Source organism: Physcomitrium patens, chromosome 15 (assembly GCF_059467195.1).
Source record: "Physcomitrium patens ecotype Gransden chromosome 15, ASM5946719v1, whole genome shotgun sequence".
Lineage (NCBI taxonomy): Eukaryota > Viridiplantae > Streptophyta > Bryopsida > Funariales > Funariaceae > Physcomitrium > Physcomitrium patens.
In genome coordinates this window covers 4849880-4877500 of record NC_143424.1, presented here as the reverse complement: position 1 = coordinate 4877500, position 27621 = coordinate 4849880, and the positions used below count along the sequence as shown (strand labels likewise).

Sequence of the window (27621 nt, the reverse complement as noted above, 5' to 3'; positions counted from 1 at the left end):
TCATAATCATAATAATCACACTTTTAGTTTCTAAACATATCATTAAGCAAAAAAATTCATATACATGTACACCACAAATATGAAGTGAAAATGTGTAATCAATCAACGAATAAATATTTAGACTTATACTTACATGCACAGTTTTGATTTAAAGTCAAACTTCTTTTCTTTTCTTTTCTTTTCTTTTTTCTTTTTCCTGCTCATAATGGAGTATTCAACCCTTAAAAACTTTAGAATAGAGAATACGGCACCTCGATCATGTGATTATTTTTTCATATTGAATGCTTTTGCGTGCCACTTAGATGCAACCTATTTTAGCTCAATTTCCACACACTTAAAAACACATCATCTCTTGGAAGAAAAAAAAAGAAAAAAAAAAAAGAAAAAAACTTTTGTTCATTTATTTACACATTCAATTCAGTCAAAAACGCTTTGAGTCACATGCACAGGATAATTTAAAATTAGGAAGCACAATTGCACAAACTCATGGCTCAGAAACAAAAGAAGAAAAGAAGATAGAAAGGAAAAAAGAGAAAGAATTACTGCAGAATAATAACTAGAAAGTTGTGATTTTGTTTTAGAGTTGAGAATTAATTTAATGTACAAATTTTATGTTATCCTTGAATTTGATTTGTATCCATGACCTTTGTGAATATGGAATTAAAATCCGTGTATTGAATAATATTTATGTTTTCTTTGCCCTTGGATCTTTTTGTTAACACTTTGAAACTAATGGACAACTTCTGTCTTGTCAACTGATAGAATGTATTTTGCACTTCTTTAATATTCAGTAATAAAAGAATACAAATATTAACAATTGATATTTAATAATTTATTAGCAATTTTTTTTTACATTACTTGCATGTGAACATACACATACATATATACATACAAGCAGATTAATAGAAGATAAATGTCAGTATAAAAACTTTAAACTAAGAAAAATGAGATAACCATACAAAAAACATATTATAAATTTCATGAAGCAATTTTACAACATAGCTTTTGTATGTATATATTATATTTCTTCATTGATTTAAAAATTTATAGCTAACAATTAAAGAATATAAATCGTATTAATGATTAATCAAGTTTATTCTAAAACATATATGTTGTAACCAATTTATTTTTATGACGCATCCTACTCAATGTTAGAAACTTTGATTTTGATATTATCTGATATACATAAATATTTTTTGAAATATTAAAATAGAAATAAAATCATAAATTCAAAACAGTCTCATGTTCTTCTTAATGTTCATTTCCCACATGTATAATTACATTTTGTAACTATTATGAATCTTATTTTTAAGGTACTCTCTGGTACATAATAAGTGCTAATTACAAACATTCAGAAGGATTAAGTGACAAAGTATTTGCAATTCTAAAAAACCACAATTCTATTATAAAACTCTACTTTACAACTATCAGACAAGTCAGATGCTAATGTGGATGAAAATGAATGAAAACTAAAGAGAAGCTCATTCCTTCGCCTGCACAAATAGAAAATCAAAAAATCAAAATCTGATGCCGTGAATCACTATATCTAAAAATAGACATACTCACGCATACACATCCTCTACTTGAATTTGTAGTTAAATGTGTTCCATTAAAAATATGTTTTTAATTATTTGTTTTTATTTATTTTTTAAAGTGTTTAAAGTGTTAAACAATGCCTTTTTTAATAAATAATTATTTCATTATTTCTTTTCTTGTGTGATTGATAATGATCCTCTAGAGCATAGATAGAAGATGCAAGAGGAAGTATGGAATAACTTTTGCAGAATTCATCAATAAGACCACGTCCAAGTAGGACACACTTGACTTTAAATTTACAAAAAAAAGGATAAAATGAATAAATGAATAAATAAACAAGTCACCTTTTCTCCCAGTTGCCCCAATATCATCTAATATTTTTCATTTTTCTTTTCAGAATTCAAATACATGAACCTATCACAAATATAAATTAAATAGCCACAATAATAAACTATTTTCAGTCCTAATAACCCAGTTTGTCGGTAGGTATATAAGCGTGATATTTTTAGTATAATACTATCTTCCAACATATCTTGTTGTTCTTCATTTAATGTGTAAAATTGGATTCCTTTGGAGAACATTGGTGTCTCCAAAGTATTCTAATTCCTTCTCTAAATCTTAACACCTTTCACTTGAATGTCTAAAATGCATGTCTCAGATGGTTGATTAGTTTTTGAATTTTTTTGAAAATAATATCTTGCATCATGCAATTGCATTTAAAATTCATTGGTGCTCACATTTTTTCTTGTGTCTATCATTGTATATATATTTTTCAAACAATAGGACAAATTATCCATTTGTTCATTTATCTAGAAAGACTTATAATTATTTTAACTCTTTTAAATTCTGGTGGTTTATATATATATATATATATATATATTGTCACAAGACTGACTTCTACACTCTCCAATGTCATAAAATATTTATTTATTTATTTTGATGAACAACAGATTTTGAAAGCTATTAATAAGATTCAATCATATAAACTACATGCTTACTGGAAAGATAATAATGTTTTTGCAGTTTAAACATACCAATCCAATCATTTTTATGTATTTTTAATATTATATGTGTATAATTTGACAACAATAGGCATATAAAAAAAATCTAAATCTAAATATATATATATATATATTTGAACAAGAGTAACAATTTTATATATTTATTATATGAGGCTAAATTCCATTACACAGCATGTTGATTTATTATCCAAAGAAAGGAAGTCATATAGTTCCAAAATTGGAGGTTTTGTGGAACAAGAATAAAATCTAGTACTGATTTAATTAACGTTTAAATAATTCTTTCAATGACTGAAAAGTATATATATATATATATATATATATTTAGTTTATTACACTCTATTTTGGACATTGATGTTTATTGCTCTGTTGTTTGTGTGGTTTTTTGACTTTTTGTTGTTCCTTATTAGTAGAGATTTGATGCTACTAGCTCTTTTGTGTTTGATGGCATCTTAAATTTTCAAATGCAGTATTTTTCTCAAAAAAAGAAAAAGAAAAAAAGAACGTATTTAAAGAATAGTGTATCTTTTTTCTTTTTTCTTTTTTAAAATTTTTTTAGCTTTATTTTAATGGTTAGTTATGCAAATTTCTATTTTTCTTTTAGGGATATTTTTTTAAATACATATATTTTTGACTTATTACTATGTTTGATAATCTCCTAACTTACCAAAAAAAATATCAAAAATAAAAATTATTATTTGGTCAAAATGCATGGCTTTTTTGAAGATTTTAAATGTCAATAGCTATTATTGGAATAATATAATATAAATTTTGTGGCTTTAACATCAAAGACATTTTTCTATTTCATGAATAGAGTGGAATATAATTGTCTTTTTTATATATATATATATTTTTTAAATTTTGGTAATATAATATATATAACGTTATATATATATATTATATTACATTATATATATATATATTATATTACATTTTATATATATATATATATATATTTTTTAAATTTTGATAATATAATACCTAAAATTTCTTTTTATCATTTTTTTTAAAAAATAGAATAAGTTTTCCTCTTGTTACTTTTATTTGATTATTGAATATGTCAATTTTTAATACAATACATAATACAATACAATTTTCAATTTTTTAATTTTAGGGTTATTTTAAAAAACTATATTGGGAATCTCTGACCATCTTATTTGTATCTATTTCCACTTAAGATTTTTTTACAACTATATCTTTGCAATACATTCTATAAAATTTCATAAATATTATGAGTTTCTTCTTAATATGTCTTTCACTGTGTCCATTGCCCCATTTTGTAAATATTTCATTGGAATAAAAAAATCTTTGAATTTGAATTAGTTTAATTTGTATAAAGATTTTGTAGAAAGAGTTTTTTTAAATTGTGATGGAGTTGTCTGGGAAGGTGATTAGAGAATTTAGTATCCTCATAAATTTCTGGAATATAAATGAATGAATATATATATATATATATATATATATATATGTACAATACATTTTTGGAACCAATCATATCAAGTATTAAGCATATATTCTCATGTTGCTCTTTACTGTTTTCTTTTCTGCATACTAAAATCAATTAAATGTTTTGTTACTTTTAATGTAACTTTAATAATATTTTAAAGAATAATCTGTATTATTTTATTTCCATCAATAATTCAACATTTTCTACTAAATCCTTTATTTATAGAGACATAAAAGTGTATAACTCCTTGGCTCCAATACTATTAGATTTCTTCACATCTGTTGGTGAAATCTTCAAGATATAAAATTGAGTTTTGGCCACAACAATTTTTTATTCTATTTTTATAAATCATGTACTCTCAAAAGATTTTTTTTTTTTGCAACTATATTGTATATCATTAACACAGTTGTAAAAGTTTAATCACTTAAAATATTTTGATATTGTGGGCATAATATTTTACATTTATAGATAAGAGAGTCTGTTGTTACAATTCTTTTTTTCTTATTAGAGATTAAATCTACTCACTTCTATTTGTGATAGCCTAATTATTCTTAAGTGTTTTTAAAGTTGAAAGAACTGAAAATGATTGTCCATATTTACTACCATCAATGTAAAAATACAATTTTTTAAGACTCAATGCATTCATAAATATTAATCATATTATTATTGAATGCGTATATGTTTTCTATTACAATATGCTTAATGTATGGTTGAAAAAAAAGTTTCAACTTTGTATTTATCATCCTTTCTACACCATTGTCTTGTACACCAACTTCTGCATGTAATAGCATCTTATTAGCGAGGAATTTATTGGAGAGCTATAGCCAATTGTTATGGCTTCTTTGTGCCAACATTCTTAAGTAGAAACTATTAGTTACTATTCTTACATTTGGATCACTTCAACGTGTAACATCAATTGATTGTTTATTGAATTGCTCATGTGTTATAGAATTCCAACTTCTATATTAGCATTTGCAAATAGCAAGTGGTGTTTTTAATTAAAATATTCAATTGCTAATAATTTCATTTTCGGATTTTTTTTTCTTGGTGCATTTATTCTATTGTTGGTATCACATGTGAAACTTTCTTTTTAAATATGTCCTTTATTCAAGTAACTAGCCTATTTTTATTGTAGTTTTGATTGTTGCTACTTCTTAATAATCATTTATATCTTAGGATTCTTTTTTGATCAAGACTTGTTCTTACTCTTGTTTTATACTATCCTTTGTACAATTCAAATTATGTGCCTTGCTCTTACATATTCGGTTCAAGTGGATTTAGATTAGGTTCTAAGACATCCTAACATTCCAACTTTTTACTCTTTTATATAAAATTGTGTCAACAAAGACTTCCTTTGGTTGTTGGCTTTTAATTCCAACCATAGGTAGATCAACATGTATTCCTACATTAAGAACTTGGTATTTTTAAAATTTTCATATTATTTTGTTGGAATTTTGGTCTTACTCTTAGTATTTTTGAGCAAGGTATTTTTTTTTCATCTTAAAAATCTAATTGTTATATGTTCCATACAAGTTCTTCTATTTAAAATGTGCACACATTATAGCAGCAGTGCAATGTGGAAATAATATCAAAATTTTGCAGCTTGTCTCTCCTGAGTTTCCTATAAAATAAAGCAAAAACAATTCTCCACAAGTGTGTCTTTCCACTCACAGTATATGTAGCAACAACATGATTCTCAACCTGAAACTCCATTGCAGCACAGACTACATCACAATCCGCTTCCTACTCCTCAAGGCTTTGTTCTCAACACTACATATATACTCTCAAAAATTACCACATTGTAACTGCTTACCATAAACATGTTTGGTCAAAGTGCAGTTATTTGAGTTATTTATAGTATATTATGTTATATTGTATCATTTGGTGTTGGTGATGTAGTCTCACTTCACATGGGATCCTCTCCCTCCCTCCCTCTCTCTCTCACTGCCCTGCACTGTGGGTGGGTCAAATGGGTGGTGGTGGTGGTGGTGTAACCCTAATCAAAGAACACCCACCCACACATACACCTTTTGTTGTTCCAACTCCAGATTCAAATCATCCTTGGCCCCCGTGCCCAATTGCCCCCCTTAACCCTAAGCCCAGCCCAGCCCCATAATATGTATATATATATATACATGCCACCACCCTTGACCCTCCCTCCCCCATTCACATGTGGGAACTCAATGGGGGGAGAGGCACACTGTCCCAAGTCAGCATTACTGGGTCCTTCTGACACATGTCACTGTGCCAGTGGTGGATGCTGATTCCATTACTGTGGCTCATGTAGTGGACTGCCAATCCAACACCATGTGAGTGTTTTATATGTTTATTTATTTATTTATTTATTTATTTATTTTTTGTGTTTATTTTAGGGTTGGTTTATTTAGTGTTAGTTTAGAGGGCACAAGGTAAAAAAAAACACTCACGCACTGTGTCTGAAACCCAAAGGAGCCTCTACCACATGGGATGATGTATGTGTTAGAAGTGTGAGTGAATAAGTAGGAGTTCTTGTGGGGCTTACTCCCATTCTTAATAGAAGATAATGAGTATAAGTTGAGTTATGAAAGCGTATACAGACACACACACACACACACACACACACATACATACATATATATATATATATATATATTCTTATATATTCAATGTTGGTCACTCTCACACAAAGATGTCTTTTTCTTTGTAAACTAATAACCATAAATATGATACAAGCATGGGCAACTTCAAAAATCATCATGCATTAGTTCTTGTTCCTTTTGCTATGGCTTGGACAAAAGCATAGCTTGTATGAAAGTCAATGTGCTATTTGAATAGAAACCATACACTTTCGTATCCTTTTTGTGGTGGTTTGTCCTAACACAAAAAGTTCCTTTGTGCTTTGAGAATGAACTATATATATATATATATATATATCCCTGATTACATACTAATGGCAACTATTTCAATTGGTCCCCAATCCGAAGAAGTTGTGAACCATTGCAATTCTCATATTTCCACCATAAAGGCAAACATGGCATTGGACATGGCGTGCTTATCATCAAAATTGAGTAGAATGCAACTCTAGTATACAAAGAAAAAAGCTTTCGGTGTCCTACACACAACCAACAATGATCATTGTATTCATATTGGAATCATGATATAATTACCTTGGCCATCTATAGAATAATTAATTGTCATAAAATACAGAATGTACCATTGTTGATGTTCTTTCTCCTTTGTTTGAGTTTTTTGCTTTAATGTCAAACTTGGTGCATCTTTGAACAAGTATGAAACTTTTTAGCCATTGATTGTTTGAAGTTAGTGTTTTAGTTACTATTTGTCAAGATTCACTTGAAGTTTCTCATTCATGGCTTCCACTCTTAGATTCTGCATCCCTTTACATGGTTCTCATTGTAAATCTAATATTATTATTGGCGAGAATCATTGTTTTGCACATTTTGGTTCTGATAATGACTACAGCTTAATCTTTATGAAACACCTGTGAAACTTGATAATTGATTTGATTTATGACACTTGCATTCAAGTAAATCAAAGGGTGCTTGAAAGTGGGCCTCTTTTTTAGTATTGGAAAATATAAAGAAATTAAAAGCCATGTGTTGGATTCATGGGCACACAATGGATTAATTCTTCCTTATTTTCTCAAAAGGAATGGAATAAAGTAAAAAAGTACAAAAACTCTAGTGAACAACTAGTAGGCCTTTCCCACATGATTCCAATCCATCTACAAATAACATTATTACTCATTAATTTTATAAAGATATAGTTTCTTAGGATATCCAATTCAAACCCTTTACATTATCTAGAGAAAAGAACATACACACTCACACACACACACACACAATCTTTCAAAATATCCAAAATAACAAGTCCCTCACACCATCTTAAAAAAGGTCATATGATTACCAATAGCCCCCTTTCCTTGAAGGGTCAAGGGGTGAAAGGGTTGGCTCGCAGCCCAATAGGGGAACATGGTCACAAAGTCCAGATATGGAAAGAGTGCCATGGTTGCCAAGCTATTTTTTTCTTTCTCGAATAGTGTTTGTAGGAGAAGAAGCAAGTCCAAGTTGTCTGTAGTTCCCCAATGACCCAGTTCAAATGGGTTATTTATTTAAGAAAATGAGGATGGGGTGTGAGTGGGGAACAGTCATGGTCTCTAATGCAGGCCCATGTGTGGTCATCAATTTCCAAGTAAAACAATCTCACTCTCTCTATATATCAGTTGGTTCTGTAGCTTATCTTTGAAGGGAAGCTATTTAAAGCCCACACATATTTCCTGCTGTCTGCAAAGGACACAATTGTTTGGTGAGATGTGAACAACCTGGACCATATGGTGTCATGATTCTAAGGCTCACAACATGATATGATTTGGGTTTCATATTCCTGCTCATTCAGACAAATATCTGTATATATATATATATATATATATACACACATGTCTAACTATCTCTGTGTGTGTGTGTGTGTGTGCGTGTGCAAAATTAAATGGAAAAGACAAGGTAGCTAGGAAATGAATGAGGAAGCGAATTTAAATACTAATGTTATGTTTGATAATTATAGTTTAGTGGATATATCATTGAAGCTTAGAGTTGTGAATCTCTGCAAATGAGAGTGGAACATTTGCATTTCAATCACAATTGAACCCACCAATTCACTACCCACTTATTGATTACACTACCTAATGTGATCAATCAATACTTCATTTCTAGAGGAATACTAAAGGTTCCAAAGATAGATGTACAGAATTCAATTACAATGTAACGCTTGCACAGTGATTGGCCCCAACGTTTCCAGCTACCAAATCACATGAGCTTCTGATTCCACAGCATCACTGAGGACAGTAATGACCTGTGATTTCAGATATGTGTTGTTAAAAGACTGTAATCATACACCTGAGTTCACAATAATAGAGGCTAACCTTTGGTGAAGAGAGTCACTCATCGTTACAAAATTCATGCATTCACTATGCTTGTACTCCGAGTCACAAAACATTTCGCTAATAATTTTTCATTGAAACTCTGCGGCATGGACGAATACGCAAGACACTAAAAAATAAACATGGGACGTGTCTCGATAACATGGACACAGGTTGTGAACGAATACCATTTTGGCCACATCGACAATCGCGAGGATAAGCCACGTTGGTAATACAATGAATCATTATGATTAATTTGAGTATATAAATCAATGCCCTCATATTTTACAAAACGCTGTACAATTGAAGGTCACATCAAACGTTTTCAGGCCAAAATTCTCTGTAAAAAGCGGCAGCAAGGGCATGTTCTCGTTCACGTTCAGCTATAGCAAGTGCTTTCTTCGCCTTTTTTGATAAGACCTTCTCCTTTTTACCATCTGCCGGCTCCTGTTCATGAAATTCAAAGTATTATCTATGAGACACACACTACTACTAGATTAGACTTTGGAGTAAAGAACATCCTACACATTAGCTTCCACGAGATTATACATTCGAGTTATTTCACACACACACACACATATATATATATATATATATATATATATATATATATATATATATATATATATATATATATATATATATATATATCAAAGTGAAACTGGAAAACAAATTGCCTACATATTTATCAAACAAATTGTGCTATCCTAGGCACCATTTACTCAAGAAATGATCTTGCAAAAGTACTTACTTTAACAGCATTTTTTCGATTTTGCCTGTTTTCAGAGCTCATCGTTGACTTGTTTTTCTTCAAATCCGCCCCAATACCCCGCCGATCCTGTTTCAAATAGCTCTCGACTGGATCCAACCTGCCCTGCAAAGTAAGCACATCGTTGTCGTAAAAGTGCTAATTACAACCCTCGGTTCGCCGAAATACATGCTCCGATATGCTACGAAACCCCTAGAACTCAAGGGATAATTCCTATATCATGTTTGAGGAAGCTTAATCTGCGCACCAACTGAATATTTGCAGACATAGTATAAACAAACATGTCTGTTCTGAAAGAATCTATTTCGATGCCTAGTTCTCAAGAAGTTTACTTGATGTTAGACAGATTATGCATGGGTTTATCAATCAAAAGGGGGTTCAAGGTGATAGTACCTGCTCTACTACACCAAGACCTGTACCTTCCTTCCACCCAGATTTCTTGAGTAACTGCATCCACAAATTTGTCACAATCTCAAACTATCAGCTTTAACCGCACAGTACTCACAATATTCACAAACAAGGACCTCCAACGAGGTTTGTTTGTTTGTTTGCACTATGCTGCTTTTAGCGATGCTGCTTCGACAATCACTGAAAGGTGTAACACTGGATCTCACAAGCATTTGTATGCACTAGAAGCAATGGGCTCCTGCCAGGCTTCAAGTCACTGCAAAAATCGACTCGCAAAATAAAAATAAACTAGTGTCTACATAACACAAAAACACCAATCCAATTCAGATAACTCAGTGCAGTAGAAAAATAGGAAGTTAAAGCTCATATGGACCTGAACACGAATGTCACGATAGTGCATTGCACTGCATATTACAACAAGAGGGAGGGGTTCAAGTATCGCTACAGTAGAAGAATAACCAAGCACCTGGAAGCCGATATTTGATTCCGGCAGAGGATCTGAACGGACAGAGGCAGCTTCATTGTTTCCACTTGCTTCAAGAGGCCTACTGGAACTCCCCAAAAGCGATTGTGAGTTCCTGCCTGACGGTGTTCTTGACTGGAAGTTTGAAGGCAAGCCCCCAAAATTACCATAGGAGGAAGTCGACTCTTCAGCTGTAAAAGCAGCAGCACCGCGCGCCGTATTCACATCCCTCGCTCTCTTCTTTGAAACCGTTACTTGTTCAGCCCCTTTGACAAAAATTCTACACAAATCATTTGAGTTGTCCCGTGAAGACCCAGACATAGTTACGACGGCTCAAAATCCAATCTTGCGTATGAACAGACGCCTACCATCTGCACAGTAGGGCAATTATCAACAATTGATAAAAATTCACAATTTTGATGAAGCTATTCCTTTACATAAGTATAGCCTCGGCATGAATACCAGCGCATAAAATGATGAAATTACAAAAACACAACAGAGAAGCCGCGCACAGGAACTCCCACACTCGACGAACATCATGAAGTCCACCATCGTTCTCGCTGCCTACCAACATTTCGCAAAGACCTCGACGCACTCAACCTATTCATCCTACTGCGGTTCAGGTTTAGGGCTTCCATTGCATACATCAGCTTAACAAAATCCACCGTAACAAACACTAGATTCACAACAACTCCAAACAACTTCACGAATACAATTACAATCGACAGTGACTGAAATGAAGACTTCCTGGGTGATGTAGACGTGAGTTTCAAGCAAAAGTGGAAGATAAACACAGCACGGGAAACAAGATCATACTGAATTGAGCCTGCTCCTGCTTCACTTCGTTAGACACGCACACCCTGTTCTTCAGCTCATCTGATGCGGCACAATTGGAGATGCCGGAACAGAAAGAAAAAAAGAAAAAAAGAGAAAAAGAAACCCAAGTCAGTAACCTCCTTTTCCCACATGTTACGACCCTCACCAGAACCGGAATCCGTGAACAACAATCCTACATAAAAATATTCTCACATAGCATTGCGGTGCAGGTGTTACAAATGCTTCAGTTCCAAACCCTAATTCGAAAGGGTGAGAGGCAGGATGGATGTTTTTCATCTTCCAACTGCTTCCAGTTTGGGACTCAAGGATGAACGATTATCATCCGGACCGTGACGAGCTTTACCCAGGCTTCATTCAGTAACTGCGTGGATTATTTTGACACTAAAAGCTCAGAATAGTTTATTTATTTATTTATTCATTCATTTTAGGGTTTAAGTGTTCAAATTTAGTGGGGGAGTCACTACTTTGGTGTATTGCTATGGAGGATGGTGGAGTAAGAAAAAGAGAGTTACCATTTATTCTTAAAGAATATGTCAGAAATACATTCTATATTGGATAATATGTACAAAATAATCCTTCAATCTACAAAAAAATAAGAAAAAAATATTAAAATTAAAATGTAATATAAGATATTTAGCCTTTTGTATTAGTTTATAACAAACAGAATAAAACATTGTTTGCAAATCTTTTGAAAGAAATAGTATACTCCAAATGGATGTCTAAAGACATACAATTGAGATAGTGGATAGGCAATAAGTATATTATCTAGTGACTATGTAGCTCATGTCTAGTTCGTGCCAATCTATTGTATTTATTTGACAACAAAAGTAATTACCAACTTACCAATTTATTTATAATCGAGAAGAAATATTGCAAAGTTTAGCCACCTTTTACCAATCATAAATTAAAGAGACACAAATAAAATAATTATAATTTATGATATAATACAAGAATAAAAACACAAAATACATTATATGTAAAAACTGTGAATTATATAAAATTCTAATTTATTTTGAATCTTTTAGCATGTAAAATTGTTTTCTTTTAACAAACATGTTTGGATTATCTGTTATAAATTGAAAAAAAATAAAAAATAAAAAGAATAGCATAAGTTGGATTTTCAAATCACTATGTAGGTAGAGTTAACTTAAAATTTTGAAAAACAACATTGGTGTGTTGCTACAAGAACATATTTGTAATCCTCCGTGTAAATTCCAGGTAGAAAATCTGCTCCAGTGGACTGAAGCGATATATATATTATGTACACATCTGATGCTCTTTTCGATGACCAAAACTCGACACCATGAGGGACGTCAAACAATAATGCAAGAACTTTTCCAATACCACTAGCATCTGAAGGAACAGGACCAAGAAAATGTGGGGGAAGATGGCAGAACGTGCAGAGTGAATGCTTTTCTACTGTGTCGAAGAGATCGGGGGCAATCAACCAAAGTGTCATCTTACCGCTCACTGATCGGAAGGTAGTCTTCAGAATTGCGACGAATGGGAGTCTCCAAAACACCCCCTCCACGACTGGATCACCCAAGAGAATCTGGATGGAAATATAGTCCTGTTGCTTAACCAGATTTTCATAATCGGCTGCCCGTACCAGTAAGCCATCCTTCGTGGACCCAATCAACAGCCCACCCTCTGGATTTTGCTGATTGATCATCAGAAGGGACCAGCACTAGTCAGCGTGTGCTGCCATGTCTTCAATCCAGATAGAGTGGTCTGTCACATCGTTCCCAGAAAACAGAAGAGGTGCATTGCAAACACGCGACAATCAACTACGAGTACTGTTTAAGAAAATACAGAATGCTGGACACGGTAATGAGTGACCCTTACCAAATCAAGTTCTATATATTCTGGACAAGCCTACCGATTAGCAAAGCTGATTGGCATTCTCATTCTAATTCCTGAAATGATTTGTGCTCGAATGTCATTATAGCCTCACAAAATTCTGAGAGTACGAGAAAATACTTTTACTGTACCTCAGTTATTAGCCAGAACATCATACACGTATCGTCTTCCATGTAATGGTACCACATGGTTCATCGTCTAAAAACTCGAAATACATGGATCATTAAAATGACTTTCGAGTGATGTGCGTTGAATTTTCACAAGATCAGCTAATCGTACCTGTTGATAAAGTTAGACAATCGATACTGGGTCGATGGCCTGTACTTACTCTAAGGTCCTGGTAAGATTTAGTCCCTCGCAATGCAAAATGAGGTGGTCGTTAAAAGTTGAGAACTTACGTCGGATTGCCAGGAGGCTCATATTCAACCCATACTTCCATCAATACTTGATAATAAGAAATTTCAGCTCCAAGCAGAAATGAATGAGAAGCAAAGGGAAAGTCATCAGTAAAATTCAACATTGTTACAAAAGGATTTTCTTATCCAATCAGGCAGATCATAAATTACAAAAGTCGTTCATAAAAGACCGTCTGTAGTTGTTTCACATGAGCAAGCCAAGCAGCAACATTTTGTCCATCCACTAAAATCCAATCAACAGCAGTAGATGCTGGCTGCTCCCACCACTCTTCGACCTGTCAGTATCAAACAGCCATATATGAGACACTTTTCGCACGAGAGAAAAAATCTTAAATACTTCTTACGAGCTCTAATGCTGTTACTGAATGGGCCAATTGCCAATGAATTGAAGCGGCGGAGGAAACTTACAAGCCCTCGAACACGCTTGCAATCTTCTAAGCATTGCTGGGCGTCTTGCACTGCAAGCTTCAGCTGTGGAAGCCATTCCTCTAGTGCAACCTTCTCCTGCTTTATTGCTTCCGCTATACAATGCGTAGCAGTCCTGTGCAGCCAAGATTTAGGCTATAGTAAACACATTTAAACGAGGATAGAGAATGTTACGAATCTTATACAGCAAGTATAGTACCTCTCGTACTTTGGCGTTGATGCATCGGCTGCTGCAATCAATTCGCGGCCATTGCCTACTAAGTCTCTAAGCGTTTGCACTCTGTTCAAAGTTTTGGCAAGGTCTTCAAGGGCGGTTCCTGGTGAACCTCCAGGCCGCAAAAAGAACCGCATAGAGTTCAAAACCGACGCCAAGCCAGGGTCCGCAGTCTCTGCTTCTGTAACAATTCATAGATGAGCAATTCTACCTCGAAAAAGCTTGCTACAAATTTGTGCTTAGACGATTAGCACTCTAAGAAACTTAGCTTAACGAGTAAAACCGATCACTTAAGTTCAACATAATTCCATGGCTATGAAACGTGATTAAGTACTTAACATGATTAAAAAACTTAATTGTCATACCAGATTTGTGCTTCAGAGCAGCTGAAATACGGCAGGTCGTGGGAACAGCAGAAGGGTCTCCGATTCCAGCCTCTGCTGTGAGCATGTCTGCATGTCTTTCAGCAGCTACAATAGCTTGAGTTCCAGCATTTGAAGCTGCTCCTCTTGCATCCAGTAAAGCCTAGGGCAACGATGCATACATAAAATTTAAGCGAGGTGTTTACAAGAATGCATTCAATACGTGTACTTCAGTGCATATTGCACCACTTCGACCAGAACCTTAAGCTCAAACCAATTACTACAGTCGCAAGGGGCAACACATTCACTAGGACAAACGTATGCTGAGGCATGCTAATAAGGATACCTGAGAAGTAGCTGGCATCATGTACGGCCGACTGTCAGGAATTCGCTGAAATGCTGCAACTTCACGCTCCAGTAGATCACGAGCAGTACTTGCTTGGTTCTGAGCTGACTCAAAGATGGGTAAAATCGTAATGACGGATCGTTCTTTATTTACTCTGGCATGTTGCTCCCACGAAGCGGCAGCTGCCTGCCGACGCATCAACATTCTATATTCAGCACGTCCTTAACGACTCATTACTTCATGCTCTTCTATCCCATTTCCATGAAGGTATTTACATGCATATTGATGCAATAATAATATACTTTCTTTATGGAAATATTGAAAGCTTTAATGAACGATATCGATGTTTGAATAGATGTTCTTCATAAGTTTCACAATCCATGACATTTGTAACTTTAGGTATAATTGAGAAGACAGATACCGTGTTTGCACGCAGCAAGGATGTATAGATCGATTCAAGCTCCACCCGCCTGGCATCAAACTCTTCAATCTTCTTCCATTTCTCCTGTAGGGACTCCTCAGCATCTCTTCGCTCCTCGCACATCTTTTGCAAGCGCTGAACTTCAGAGTTGATGGTGTTAACACTTGCTCTCATTCCTGCAAGCTCCCTTTCTCTGGCCCAAACTGCCAGCTGCAGCACAGGCTCAAGGAATCAAACAGACTGTGATCATCATGGACTGAGAGTTACCATACGATGGTAAATAAGGTAATGCGTAGAAATTTATCTAAAAGTGCAGAATAGACATCTCATGTATTCATCAGGAAAGAAAACACTAGCTCCACAGAGATAAATATCAAAAGACGAACAGACACCTGCTCTTCAGCATACAACCTCAACAACTTAATAAAACAGACATCGTAGAGTAAGGAGACTACAGTAGTACGCCCTACCTCAAGTTGACGCAGACTTCCAGAATTTTGTACATCTGAGCTGGTCGCGGAGGGTGCGGCATCAGTACCACGTACCCGCCTAATGAGTTCATTGGTCATTCTTTTGGCTTGCGCCACCTGATTCAAGGCATCTTCGGTGGCCATAAATTGCTGAACATGAGCTTTCTGCAAAATAAAGTAGAAATAACGTTAGAAAACAAACAAGACTAATGCGAAAAAACCCACTGTGGACACAACACACCCGATCCCTCATGCGGTTCGAGGTTTAAAGATCACCTTCTGTTCTTAAAGTCATTGAAGGAAAATGTACCAGATACATGGGCTTACTTGATTGAGTAAGGCTGCCTACAAACACTACAATTGTCTGGTTTTTTGAAGTACTGGATATTGCAAATATAGACCTGTCTTTCTAGAAGCTGACGGAAAGAACTCTTGCTAGTGCCTCTGTTGCTGCGCCGTCTCCCAATCAGTGAATCATCCACTTCACCGGAAACGTCCTCCACAACTCTATTATTTTCAAATCTATACCTGCGTATCAGATGATAACAGTGTCAAATGTCTGGTTCTAAATCTCATTAAAGTTGGTCGCATATCTACATTCCTGCCATTTCATTTACAACTTCACACAAAATACAACCTTGAATGACGTGCACGGATTACAATGACCACTCAAACGTATAATTACATAGACTGAATTTCAACCTGAGACGCTCTGCATCAGCTCGAATATCAATATCCTCAGTTTCTCGGGCAATGGCTGCAACAATTCGTGAGGTATGTGCAGCTAAAGCCTGGAGTAGTAAATGGGGATTTTTCAGTAACGTAAGTGCAGTCTCCTGCACCTCCTCAGGTATACTATCCCCATCCACCTCAAACCCAAGCTTAGCGACTTCAAGCTGGGTATGATCCAGGTTGCCTCTCTCACCACCATAAGCAGAAAAGGTCGTCTTTATCGTATGCATTAGATCCTCAGCCAGAGCTTCACACGCTTGTCGGACGGCCTCATCTCGTGCAATTTCAGTCAGAAGCTGATTAGCTGACTGGCCAACCTTCGTTGATTCAGGCGTGAAGTCCGGATTTAAATCAGAGCATACATTTTTCCCTCTTTGTGCCTCTCTAGCATGCTCCACATATGGTTGAAGTCGACATGAGTACTCAGTAAAAATACGAGTCGTCTGCTCAGCCCGTTGCATGCAAGATTCCAGCAACACCTGCTTATGTCTACGAACAATCACATAAGTAATATTTCCTAAAAACCAATCCACGCATGAAATGTGGAGGTGCATCGCAGTACAAACCACCCGAATCACTCCAAATCTCCATTTAGTGGCCAATCAGTAGGGCGATTCATGGACTACACCGGCAACAAGACTTACGCTAAACAATTCACTACCATTGAACGAGAATCTGCGGTTTGGAGTAAGTTACTAAGTAATAAAAAATTGGTCCTAATAACTTTTCTGAAATTCTAAGTCAGTTTACTGCGACGCAGTGTTAATTAAAGCAAAGAGAGCAGCCTTTCCACTTAGGGAGGATGGCGATTGAAGGCTACAATATATCTAACGCAATACAGAAAGTGCACAAACCTGGAATTAGATCTTTCATCCAACACTCGCTGCCGTTCACCCTCTTCCATCGTAACGTCAGTCATGCGAGACTTGGTTTCCTTCACCAACCTATCGATTACAACCCTCAACCTCCCCACTTCAGCCATTGCAACATCTCTATCCCGCATGGCCATTTCCCGAGAATCTTCCGCTCCTTCAGACTGCAGCACTCTGTCAACTTGTCTCTCCTTTTCTGGCAAATCTTTTATCAGGGTTCGTGCGGATGACCTACTCCTCTTCTCTCTGGCTGGTGTACTCTTCACTAAAGTCCCGTCTCTTCTGAAAACCTCTCTATCATTTTTATGAGTCTTTGACCGGTCCTCTAAGACTTCCTTCTTGCTCTCAGCGGCACCATGTTTTACCTTCAGGCTCTCATCTATAGGAATGACTGTTGATGGGATTTTAGTGCCATGGATGACAAAGTTGCGCCGAATCATTTCGTTTGTCTTTTCAGACTTCACTCTCTCCAGCAAAAAATTCCAGACGGAGATCATGTTCCCTCTACAAATTCTGCGCAAAAAGTCCACCGAGGGTGGATTCTGATATCCCATTTCCTGTTGAAGCCATTTCAGAATTGTCTCCGCTTGTATACTACCATCAGATTGCATTTTGAAATCAAAACAGTCTACTTCGCTCACTGGAACTCCCTTACCAATTCAACATGTAACTCTGCACATCAATTCAGTTCACAGGATTCATGACTCTCCAATGTTCCCAAGCAAGAAGACAGCTAGAAAGAAAACGAAGCTAATGTGATATGCTAACCACAAGATTAACGGCTCCAGTAAACATCCATCTATTTGCATTCACATTTCATATCTGCATTGCAACATCTTTCTATGATCGGTAGGCAAACTATAACGAAACGGAGTGAAAACTATGTATACTTACAATTTGAGCGGAGGCTGTGACGTGTGCGTGACAGTGTCTGTACATCGGTTATCGCGAGTGAATGAAGGCTAAAGTTCATGAAAAGTGCCTTCATAGAACACTACGAGAGCACCAAAAAAAACAATACACGGAGTAGCTAACAAGTTATTCAATCCCAGAATACTCCAACCGATAGTGACCTCCGGTTCAAAGAAAAAAGCACACTATTGATGTTCTTCTCAAAGGACCTAGCAGCTGTATCACTGAAAAAGCTTCAGCATCGCTAGCTCCAACTACTTCTTTCACAAAGAAATACAGCGGAAGCGGACAGCTCACATCCGTACACTCTTCCACACCATCGATAATGCTGCACTTCTCCGAACCGAACATCCGTGGCTGACAAAAATGCCGCGCGAGAAAGCAATGTTCTTGACTGGATGAAATGCCCGGTGCCACAGAACCTTCATAGCTGAACTTAATAGCCCCAACACTTAACAGTGCAATTGAAGTTCAGTAATCATTAGGCCGTAAACATTACGCCTCGAAAGCTGAAGACGAACTGTACTGCACCGCAATAATAATGCACTCATAAGGACGCAACCTCCTTTCACTTCCCGTATCCCTATGCATCACTCACTCACAACTCAAAATCCAACTCATTAGCTACACACGCATTGTCCGTAATCAAAGAAATGCCAACTGCAGTTAAAACCTTCGTGATCGCACCAATAGGAAAATTAAAATGGAACTGAGAGAGCTACAGAAAAGGACTAAGAGGCCATGGACGGTGCGTACGGAGCTTCGAGAAGACTGGAAAGAAAAGGGCAGAGAAACAGAGCCTTCGACTAGGCAAGCGAAGTCTTCATGGTCCGTGGACCAAAATCTGGAGGCAAGACTCGGTAATGAAGCGAGGGAGAGGCGGAGAGTGGTTGCGGAGCGAGCGAAAGGCGGAGACGGATAGAGATCTTCCGTAATTAATAGCGATGGCGACGGAGCAGGCGCAGTTTCCTGCAAGTTCTCGGGACTGAGCCAATTCTCCGAGCGATTCAAGGGCATTACACCCCTCATCACCCCTTGAATCGCCGGTTGCAATGGGGGGCACACTTGCGCACTGTAGCCTTGGCTGCGGCGGCTCTCCTCTCGCCCAGCGTTTCGATGGTATTCGACGTGATTGAATGCATCGACTACTCAGATTATTATTTCGCGCACACACGAGGTATCGGCTGCTTGAGCTTAGAATGGAAATGCCACACTTACGAGGCAACCTGCACACCAATAGCGTGACTCCCAGCGTTCTGCTTCACAAATACGGTGTGACAAGTAAGTTTAGATCTGCACACAAGCGGCAAGTGAAACCAGTAATACGAATGTACTAATACACCGCGTCAGATGGTGGAATTAGTGGGGTTCTTTGTTGGATCACGGTCCAGAATTGAAGAAGAATGAGGTCCTCGAAAGTAGAGATGTCTAGTGTGCAATAATATTCAGGCTACAACTGTATTCAAAGAGAGTGATACAGGACCTCAATTCAGTGAAAAAGTGGCCCTTCGATTATCGGAGAAAGAAAACCAAGCCGCTGGAATACTTTACTCGAAGGCAAGTTCAGTGGCATTCGGGGTGAATGTTCTCAGTCGTCGTACCTCGAAGAACCTGCCTCATGGTACATGGCATCTTGGGTCTTACACCTCATAACAATGCTACAATGTTTGCGTGGCACAGAAGTCGATGCTCTACGACTTCGACGATAAATTTACAATAGAATCCAACAAAACGCTACACTCTTCTAAGTTTTCTCTTTACATTAGCATCACAATCCAAGGGGAACGGATGTCTTTGTTTGCCAAGGACTACCAAATCTGCTGAATGAGATAATCTTTCCGAATCATTACTACCAATTACCCCATGGGACCTATTAGGGACTATGGGAGTATTCTTAGAAGCTACAGGAGATGTGATGTGTAAATGGGCTGAAGTAGAGGAGGAAGGAGAATACTTCTCATCCGTAAAATCTAAAGTTCGCGAGTCACATACGGGAGACTCTTCAACAGCATCGTCGTCGCTATGAAGGTCTACTATCGTAGCTTCAATGCTGACGCCACCTTCAGGTAAAGTACATTGCATTCTAGCACTATGCACTTCTTCCTGGATTTGTACCTGTAGTGACACCACAAGATCGGTATGGATAGTTTTGCTACTGGAAGGGATAGAACGATCATTCTCGTCGGTGACTTGGAGTTCCTGGGCCCTTTGCTGGGGCGTGGTTTGTACATCTGAACCACTTGAAGGGGACCCTTCATGGAGTTGCATGAGCAGGTTTCGAATCGCACTGCGCTTGGCTGACACTTCCGATGATTTGAACCAAGTTCTTGTAAGCTGTCACATGCCAAGAAAAGGGTTAAATATGTAGCACGAGGGAAAAAAAAAAAAAAAAAAAAAAAAAAAAAAACTTCATCAGAAAATACCAGTATCTAAGCGAATTCACTCCATTACTAAAGATTGGACAAATGCTGTACGCAAACCAAGATGACAGGATGATATAGAGGGAAGAAAATCCACTCACAAAGTACGGAAACCCTTCAAATGAAGCAAGATTGAAGTGCTTAGGAGCCTCCTTAAGAAAGAGTTCTACGTAATGCAAGAGATAAATTCCACAATCACAGTGGTTGATTTGTTGCGGGACCTGCGAACACCAGCAAGGGAGTTGAAAGGCATGCAGCATAAGAACAATACAGACCTTTTGTAGTCGTAATTCAAGCATTCTGATGGTACAAGTAAAGACAGACGAAATGTTTTGTTTGTATCAACGTACTGTCGCTACTTTGTACTTCATTTGGGAAATTATTTCCTTTGATGCAGAGTGGTTGGCTGAACTTTGGTGTTCCTCCATCCATGCTTGTACGATGTAGCTACACCAACATAACAATACGAATTAGAGCCATTCGCATAACCCATAAACAATTGGAAGAATGCATGCCCTCAAGTGATTTGTAGAAATCAGTAGTAAAATCGATCAAAAAAGGTACAGGTCAAGCAAATACAGTAATGACAGATGCCACTTCCATTGGCTTACTTTCGGATGTGCTCTTCGATATCATCATGGTTCCCTTCCATGGAATCCAGATGCAGAATACAAGGTGTGCCCCTGCCTTCATCTGTCAAGGAGCGCTAGTACGAATCAGAGGTGTCTCTTGAGAACAGAACCTTTAAATTCGATAGACAAACCCAAACAAATTGAAGAGAACCAAGCATCAATGAAGAGGATTCACTCACCAGGTGTACTCCTCAGAGCACCAAGATGACACACAATAATGAGGCTCCAATGTAAACTGCAAATCCAAGGTGCGCAAACCACAACATAAGAGCAGAACCACGCAAATCCTTAATAGGTCTGGTGCACATTGAAGCAAAATGGCTAAATCTTCACTGCAATTTCCACAGTATACTAATGTAAGAAATTGTCCGCAATGTATCGACTTTTTTATTAATTAAGACACTCTCACCCACCCAGTAAAAGAGAGGAAAAGAAGGAAAGGAGGAGAAGGGGAAGGTTACTCTTTCTGTTCTTCTCTTTTTCTTGTCTGTGTACATTTATGGGGACTACTCTATAACCATTGCAAATGACACAACAGAAACGAAGTTTATGCAGAACACAAAGCTGAAAGAAATTGCACCTTTGATTAACAGGAATAAAAACGTAGTCCTTCTCAAACAAGGACACCTTACGAGTCCACTTACGCACTGTGTCATAAACGACCTTGCCTCGATCAGGGCCAGTGTATTTATTGCTGGAATCAACAAGCTTTCTAAAGAAAAAGCTGTTGAAAAAATAAAATCTACCCAAGTCCTTGCTGGAGAGCTGATTCTGTAAATATCTGCATTACGCAAGTATGGGATAATTAAATGCAATAAAAGATAGACAAGACGAGTAGACGAGCAAAACGTATATAATCTATAAACGAAGATTCGAATACTTTCAATGTAAATCCTTCTAATGCAGGATGTTGTCACATGTACTCAAAGCACTACTGTACATCCAAAACTGTGGCTTCCTAATGAAACTCTAAACTTACTTTATATAGAAATCAATAATAGTATCGTTCAAAAATCCCACTGGTCGTAGTACGTCCACATCCTTTGATGTAATTGTAACAGCATCTGGGTCACCTGGAGGGTACACTAGAGTTTCAAAAGTGCGTGACTCTGGTTTAAGCCTGTTGCGAACAATCAGCCAGGAAAATCAGTTCACGACCACTATAGATCTGACAACTTAAAAACCACAAACTATACACGATAACACTTTTAACTCATTGAAACTTAAGGCAAAAAATATATCAAATGCCGAGATCAGGATTTAGCAAAATTCTGACCTATCCGAAGGTGAGAACATTTCTCCGGATATATCTGGTTCAGGATTCCTGCCCATTCAATAGCACATTGTTGGTGTACCTCAGTCCCAAAACCTCAAAGAATTGAAACAAGATCTACAAAAGCAAAAAGTGCGCTGATTAATCCAAAAACCGAGCACAAGACATTAGGGTCTTGTTTGTAACCGCATTAGTAGGAAAAGACTGAAGAGGACTGACAATCAAGCTCTTAACAATTCAACTACAACAAGAACTCTAGACATCATAAAAAAAACTCAACAACTTCGAGAAACCTTATAAGACTCCTGTTGAGTGATAATTCTTCAAAAGGATTTCTTGATAACTTCTTCTTGTATTTCAGCATTTCTTCGCTGATGAACATCGAAGACAAAAACACTATAGATGAGTACAGAAGATTATTCTGAAATTAGTATCTCCGTCACATATGCTCTATCACTTGTTCAAATCACGGTTGGCAGGAAAACACCATGTATGATTCCCATGATGATACAGTCATCAAAGTTAGAAGCTACCCACTAAAACAGAGGACTGATATAGGTGTCCTAAGTAACAGGGAACACTTGAAAAGACTAAAAACCGATACTTAGAAAGATGAGATTTGCTCCTCAGAAGAAACCCTTTAGAAAAATCTATAGAGAACCCATACATTTCAATACGTTTCCAGACTTCTCGATAGCCTCGAGACAATTCAAAAATTTGTCGCTGCTGATCTTTCCACGTATCGTTTTTTATTTCCATCACCAGAGACTCCGTCAAATCTACACAAGGAACCAAAATGCAAATCGTCTTAGTGTATTGACGTGAATGCACTTATACGGCATGATGCTCTTAAAATTTCATCCTTATCTTAGCATGTAACCATCAGCAACTAGTGGAGATAATGAACCACGAACAAGGTTAACATTGACGCCAGCGGAGGAGGGAACAAGGAAATGGTTCCTTTTACAACAATCAAATAGCATAATCTCAACTTTAACCTCGTTTAAGCGACAAAAAAAATTCCCCTTGGATAGGCGTGCGAAATTAATTCTTGTCACAAGACTCACATGTGACCAATGCAGCGAGCGAGAACAAAAGTTCATAAAGGTTCGGAATATTTACCACTGGGATTTGTACACTCGTAATTAGAACAACGCCCAAAAACTCTTCGCTTATGCAGAAGTAAAACAATAAGTGCTTTCTCGTCTGCCTGCAAACCATTTCAGAGTTAGGAAATAAAATAGGAGAAGATTGATATACAAAAGTATTGAACCACTATTCTGGAATAAGCAAATTCTACATTCAATATACAAAAGCAACTTCTGCATTCACATCGGTGAGACAACAATTCAAGCTCCAATCAGAAAGTAATTCCTATACGCGACCAGCACAATATAGAACATCTAATCTATCAATGCCCACACTTACGTTCTCAACATGAAACTTGTAAAAGCTCTTAAACACACAAAGGTCTTCTCGTTGCCATTTTCTGGATAGTATCTCCTTTGCTTGCTTCACTTCAACGTGTTTTGCGGAAAAAATTACAGTCACAAACCGTCCATAGTGTTGATTAAGCCTTGCACGAGAAGCAGTCACAATCACCTGGTTAGAGTTGGAGAAGCTCGTAAATTCTTTGTTCCTGGGCATTTCTTGTTTAGAAGTGCAGCTTGAAGAACTTATTTGCTGCAAGCAGTCAGCAAACAAAGTAGGATCAGTTCATCCGGCAATGCGAAGAATACTAAATGATCATGATTAGATATCATGAACGCCTGAACTCCGCACTTCCACAACACTATCATCTTAGAAATGCGAAACCATCCCAAAGTTTGGCTTCTGTGCACTGTGTGCATGAGCTTACAGTGCATCGCCCAATGTACTGTAAGTACATTAGGCGGGTGAAAGCCATGAATACCTTGGCATCATAGCTCCAGGCACGCACACACGGAAAGATGGGTTTAGAACAGAGTAAGAAACAAATTATCCTACAATAGAAAGACAATTTACACACAAACAAAGCGGCCGCATGCTCGTAACGAGTCAACTTTGCGTGCTAGATAGACTAGGCATATCTGTGCATACTTTGCAAAAGATATAAAATAAGATATGTGCAGCACCACGCTGTAGGCTCTTCAAGTGCTAACGTGGAGAGTTGCTAAGATAACTTGCCTGATTCTCATCTTCAGACATCCCAAGCCGTTGCGTATGCCTCTCTGACCTTGGTACAGAACTTGTCACAGTCAATATTGGCTTCCTTCGGCCTGCCATTGAGATAAGAATTTACTTGGAGTCCGATCATTATTGCAAATGACCAGCGCCCTCAAAATCGATTTACCCAAAGTACAGAACGACAGAGAACTCACCGACAGCGGGAAAGAAGTAGTTGTGAAACCCGGACTGGTAAGTTGTGGAAGGAACTCGCTCCTCCTCCAGCTCCATCTCGAAATTAAAGGCAGAAATATCAACGCCTTTTGCAACCTCAATTTTCTTACTTCGAGACCCACGATCGAACATTGTGGCTGCAGTCCGTCACCCTGCTGACCCACGGAACTAATCCTTCCCTATCAAGATTCAACTTGGGTGCGAATCAGCGCTACTCGGAAGGAACATTGCACAGTAATATAACTTCTCACTCTGTTGATGCTTGAAGACTAGTCCGTGCTTCTGAAGGAGCTGCACAAACACGATTTGTTACTCACGTTTGTTCATCAGACGCTTTGAAGAGTCGAAATTGGAGGGCTCGTACGTCGTTTATGAGCGTCTGAAAAACAATTCAGATTTTCAACGAGAGGTATTTCTGTCGGACTGCCTCCATGTATTTCTTTGAACAGAAGAGCACAAAATATTGGTCTGAACATTGTGTAATCATTAAAACTTGCAAAGCATATTTCTGGGCTAATGTACTGACAAAGCCCTAATTATCACAGATTCTATTCTACAAAAGATCCTTACAAAGTACAATTATGCGGTGAAGATGGTGAACAACATAGTTTCAAATGTTGCTTGACCATTGCACATTCAGGTTGAGTCAAGATGGCAGAAAATTTGCCAGGAAACGTAATCAACAAATAATTCACGTGAACCGACCATGCAAATATACCGCCAACCCTTACTGCCACGATCGTTCTAAACAATAAGCTCTAAAAACGACTGGATCACTAAGTTACGGCTACTTACCAGGGTGGGTATCCAACCCCAAAATTAACTACCTCAAAGAAGCATCAATTTATTTGACAACAGGGGCAACAAGTGACTGTATTCTCTGCAACCCTGTCTGCAACCGAAAAAAACTGAAGATTCTTCATCGACCATCTTGATTTTCTCCCAAAAACATGCTCTCCGTCAGAATAATTGGTCACTGGTAAATCCCCCTTGCATGAACTTGAAAGAGAGAAGATCGATTTACACTAGATTGACGAACGACCAGCAATGACTCGCGATCAGTTCCATCAAACTAATCCCCTCGATCTACACAAGCTCCCACCCCAGCCTCCCAAATGCCGCTCGATACTAATTTCGTGCATCCTCGTTCAACCAAACACTGACCCCCCCTCCGCCTCATGAAACCTCAACATCTCCAAGAATTGCCTTCCAACCATCCACAAATCCATCGACATGGCCTCCTCCCCCACCGAAACCCCGTAAACTTCGAAAATAGAATTAAAAAAAATAATGCCAAAAACAACAATCAACCATACGGGATTTCCACTCCAACACATACACCAAAACGCATCAATGCACTCCTCGAACCAGACAGGAGGGTGGAGTAATCAAATCACCTCGTGAACTAGTCTGCCCCTCGCTGAGTCCTCACAACACCCCGAATCTCACAGCCTACAGCCACCTTAAACCTAAATCGCCATCAGATCGACTCGCTCGCCAAATATTCACCGCTGCTGCGAAATTCACCGCCATGCATCGACAAACGAAGGACAAAAAACAATAAAATAAGCAACGAGCTAGCAATAGAAGCGTAGAGTCAGGCAAGCGAGAAGATGAGCAACGGCAACGTGACTGAAGGTAGGGGCTGGAAGGAAAGGGAGGGAAGGGCGGGCTGAGGGTGACAAAAATGGCGCCCCCGCAGCACCGAAACCCATTCGGTTTTGTGAGGAGAAGAGGGGCTGTTGATTCAAAACCCCCCGGTTCCAATTCGAACGTCCCGCTGCCCTGATGGCGATGAATGTTCGTACTGGATAGTAGCGGGAACCTGAAAGGGAGCTCCAGCGTCGTCGATTCCACATGGCGTCATCTCGGAGCGTGCTTTCCCCGCCTCCTCCGTGAGGGCGTTGCATTTGAAGGCTTCATGAGGAAGCCAGGCGAACGCGGCGTCTAAGTGGGCCTCCTTGAGGCCCACGTCATCCATAATGTCCATGTCATCTCATTGCCACGTGGATTGTCTGAATCGATGGGCTAATGGGCCCGCTCAGAGGATACCACTCCCCCTCTTTACAATTTTTGTGCACAACTGAGTTAGGTTGCCATCTTTACTACTTGGAATATGTTTGAGCGAAGTTTTGTTGATAGTCTCGTTGATTAAGTGAACGTATAACTATGGTTATTCAGTGAGGGATTGGTTGGTTGGTTATGTCCTTTGTTTACTTCTTTGGTGTTTCTTTGTTATGTAGAAATTTTCCTTTTTTATCATTTGGAATCAATTTTTATTAGTAATGGTCATTCAAATGCCAATACTTTTCGTGACAATTTGCATGAACGGATAGCATTTTATTTTAATTTGGATGATACATTTTGTTGTGTTTTTGGAAAGAATGATATCATGAACAAATGAATACTTCTACACGTAGAATACACGAGTCTTTGTAAGTAAAAATAAATCAACATGGATGGAACACAATTATTTTGGAAATAACGTTTAGTTT

At 37.6% G+C, this 27621-nt stretch overlaps 3 protein-coding genes across 12 annotated transcripts; all 3 read right to left on the bottom strand.

Annotated features, from left to right (window-relative positions):
* Positions 1-9088: 9088 nt before the first annotated feature.
* LOC112292388 (uncharacterized) lies at positions 9089-11622 on the bottom strand. 3 transcript variants are annotated; one of them, XM_024540810.3, is made up of 5 exons: positions 11371-11618; positions 10558-10925; positions 10077-10130; positions 9666-9788; positions 9089-9361 (listed from the first exon to the last, which is right to left on the bottom strand). In XM_024540810.3, exons 2-5 carry the CDS (start codon positions 10873-10875, stop codon positions 9230-9232), a joined length of 627 nt encoding a protein of 208 aa, XP_024396578.1. In that variant the 5' UTR covers positions 10876-10925; positions 11371-11618; the 3' UTR covers positions 9089-9229. The 3 variants fall into 3 exon arrangements, with proteins under 3 accessions (XP_024396578.1, XP_024396580.1, XP_024396579.1); XM_024540812.3 differs by having other exon boundaries at positions 9141-9386; positions 11371-11622; XM_024540811.2 differs by lacking the exon at positions 11371-11618 and adding an exon at positions 11067-11364 and having other exon boundaries at positions 9141-9361.
* A 2111-nt stretch (positions 11623-13733) lies between these two features.
* On the bottom strand, positions 13734-20048 carry LOC112292385 (AUGMIN subunit 5). 7 transcript variants are annotated; one of them, XM_090256287.1, is made up of 12 exons: positions 19906-20048; positions 18405-19678; positions 17493-18182; positions 16609-17127; positions 16308-16434; positions 15907-16071; positions 15437-15646; positions 15016-15201; positions 14673-14832; positions 14293-14488; positions 14076-14208; positions 13734-13942 (listed from the first exon to the last, which is right to left on the bottom strand). In XM_090256287.1, the coding sequence occupies exons 3-12, from the start codon at positions 18119-18121 to the stop codon at positions 13814-13816; spliced, it is 2454 nt and encodes an 817-aa protein (XP_090112413.1). In that variant the 5' UTR covers positions 18122-18182; positions 18405-19678; positions 19906-20048; the 3' UTR covers positions 13734-13813. The 7 variants fall into 7 exon arrangements, with proteins under 7 accessions (XP_090112413.1, XP_090112412.1, XP_024396567.1 ...); XM_090256286.1 differs by lacking the exon at positions 19906-20048 and having other exon boundaries at positions 18405-18947; positions 19179-19764; XM_024540799.3 differs by lacking the exon at positions 19906-20048 and having other exon boundaries at positions 18405-18942; positions 19179-19764.
* On the bottom strand, positions 19911-26873 carry LOC112292387 (putative ubiquitin-like-specific protease 2A). 2 transcript variants are annotated; one of them, XM_024540806.3, is made up of 15 exons: positions 26524-26873; positions 25108-25505; positions 24914-25005; positions 24176-24430; positions 23870-23957; positions 23415-23526; positions 23041-23118; positions 22751-22798; positions 22454-22594; positions 22055-22255; positions 21654-21709; positions 21454-21535; positions 21193-21289; positions 20944-21063; positions 19911-20756 (listed from the first exon to the last, which is right to left on the bottom strand). In XM_024540806.3, the coding sequence occupies exons 2-15, from the start codon at positions 25256-25258 to the stop codon at positions 20157-20159; spliced, it is 2121 nt and encodes a 706-aa protein (XP_024396574.1). In that variant the 5' UTR covers positions 25259-25505; positions 26524-26873; the 3' UTR covers positions 19911-20156. The 2 variants fall into 2 exon arrangements, with proteins under 2 accessions (XP_024396574.1, XP_024396572.1); XM_024540804.3 differs by having other exon boundaries at positions 25108-25417.
* Positions 26874-27621: the final 748 nt, after the last annotated feature.

Excerpts from the sequence above, each read along its gene's own strand:
- LOC112292385 (XM_090256287.1), bottom strand. The coding sequence starts at position 18,121 with ATGCAATCTGATGGTAGTATACAAGCGGAGACAATTCTGAAATGGCTT. Across the intron at positions 15,202-15,436 it reads CCTTGCTGCGTGCAAACACG|GCAGCTGCCGCTTCGTGGGA; the intron begins GTATCTGTCTTC and ends ATGCGTCGGCAG. Across the intron at positions 14,833-15,015 it reads TGATGCCAGCTACTTCTCAG|GCTTTACTGGATGCAAGAGG; the intron begins GTATCCTTATTA and ends TCGTTGCCCTAG.
- LOC112292388 (XM_024540810.3), bottom strand. The coding sequence starts at position 10,875 with ATGTCTGGGTCTTCACGGGACAACTCAAATGATTTGTGTAGAATTTTT. Across the intron at positions 9,789-10,076 it reads GTCTTGGTGTAGTAGAGCAG|GGCAGGTTGGATCCAGTCGA; the intron begins GTACTATCACCT and ends CTTACTTTGCAG. Across the intron at positions 9,362-9,665 it reads ATCGAAAAAATGCTGTTAAA|GAGCCGGCAGATGGTAAAAA; the intron begins GTAAGTACTTTT and ends TTTCATGAACAG.
- LOC112292387 (XM_024540806.3), bottom strand. The coding sequence starts at position 25,258 with ATGTTCGATCGTGGGTCTCGAAGTAAGAAAATTGAGGTTGCAAAAGGC. Across the intron at positions 22,595-22,750 it reads ATGTTCTCACCTTCGGATAG|GCTTAAACCAGAGTCACGCA; the intron begins GTCAGAATTTTG and ends TGTTCGCAACAG. Across the intron at positions 22,256-22,453 it reads ATTATTGATTTCTATATAAA|ATATTTACAGAATCAGCTCT; the intron begins GTAAGTTTAGAG and ends TGCGTAATGCAG.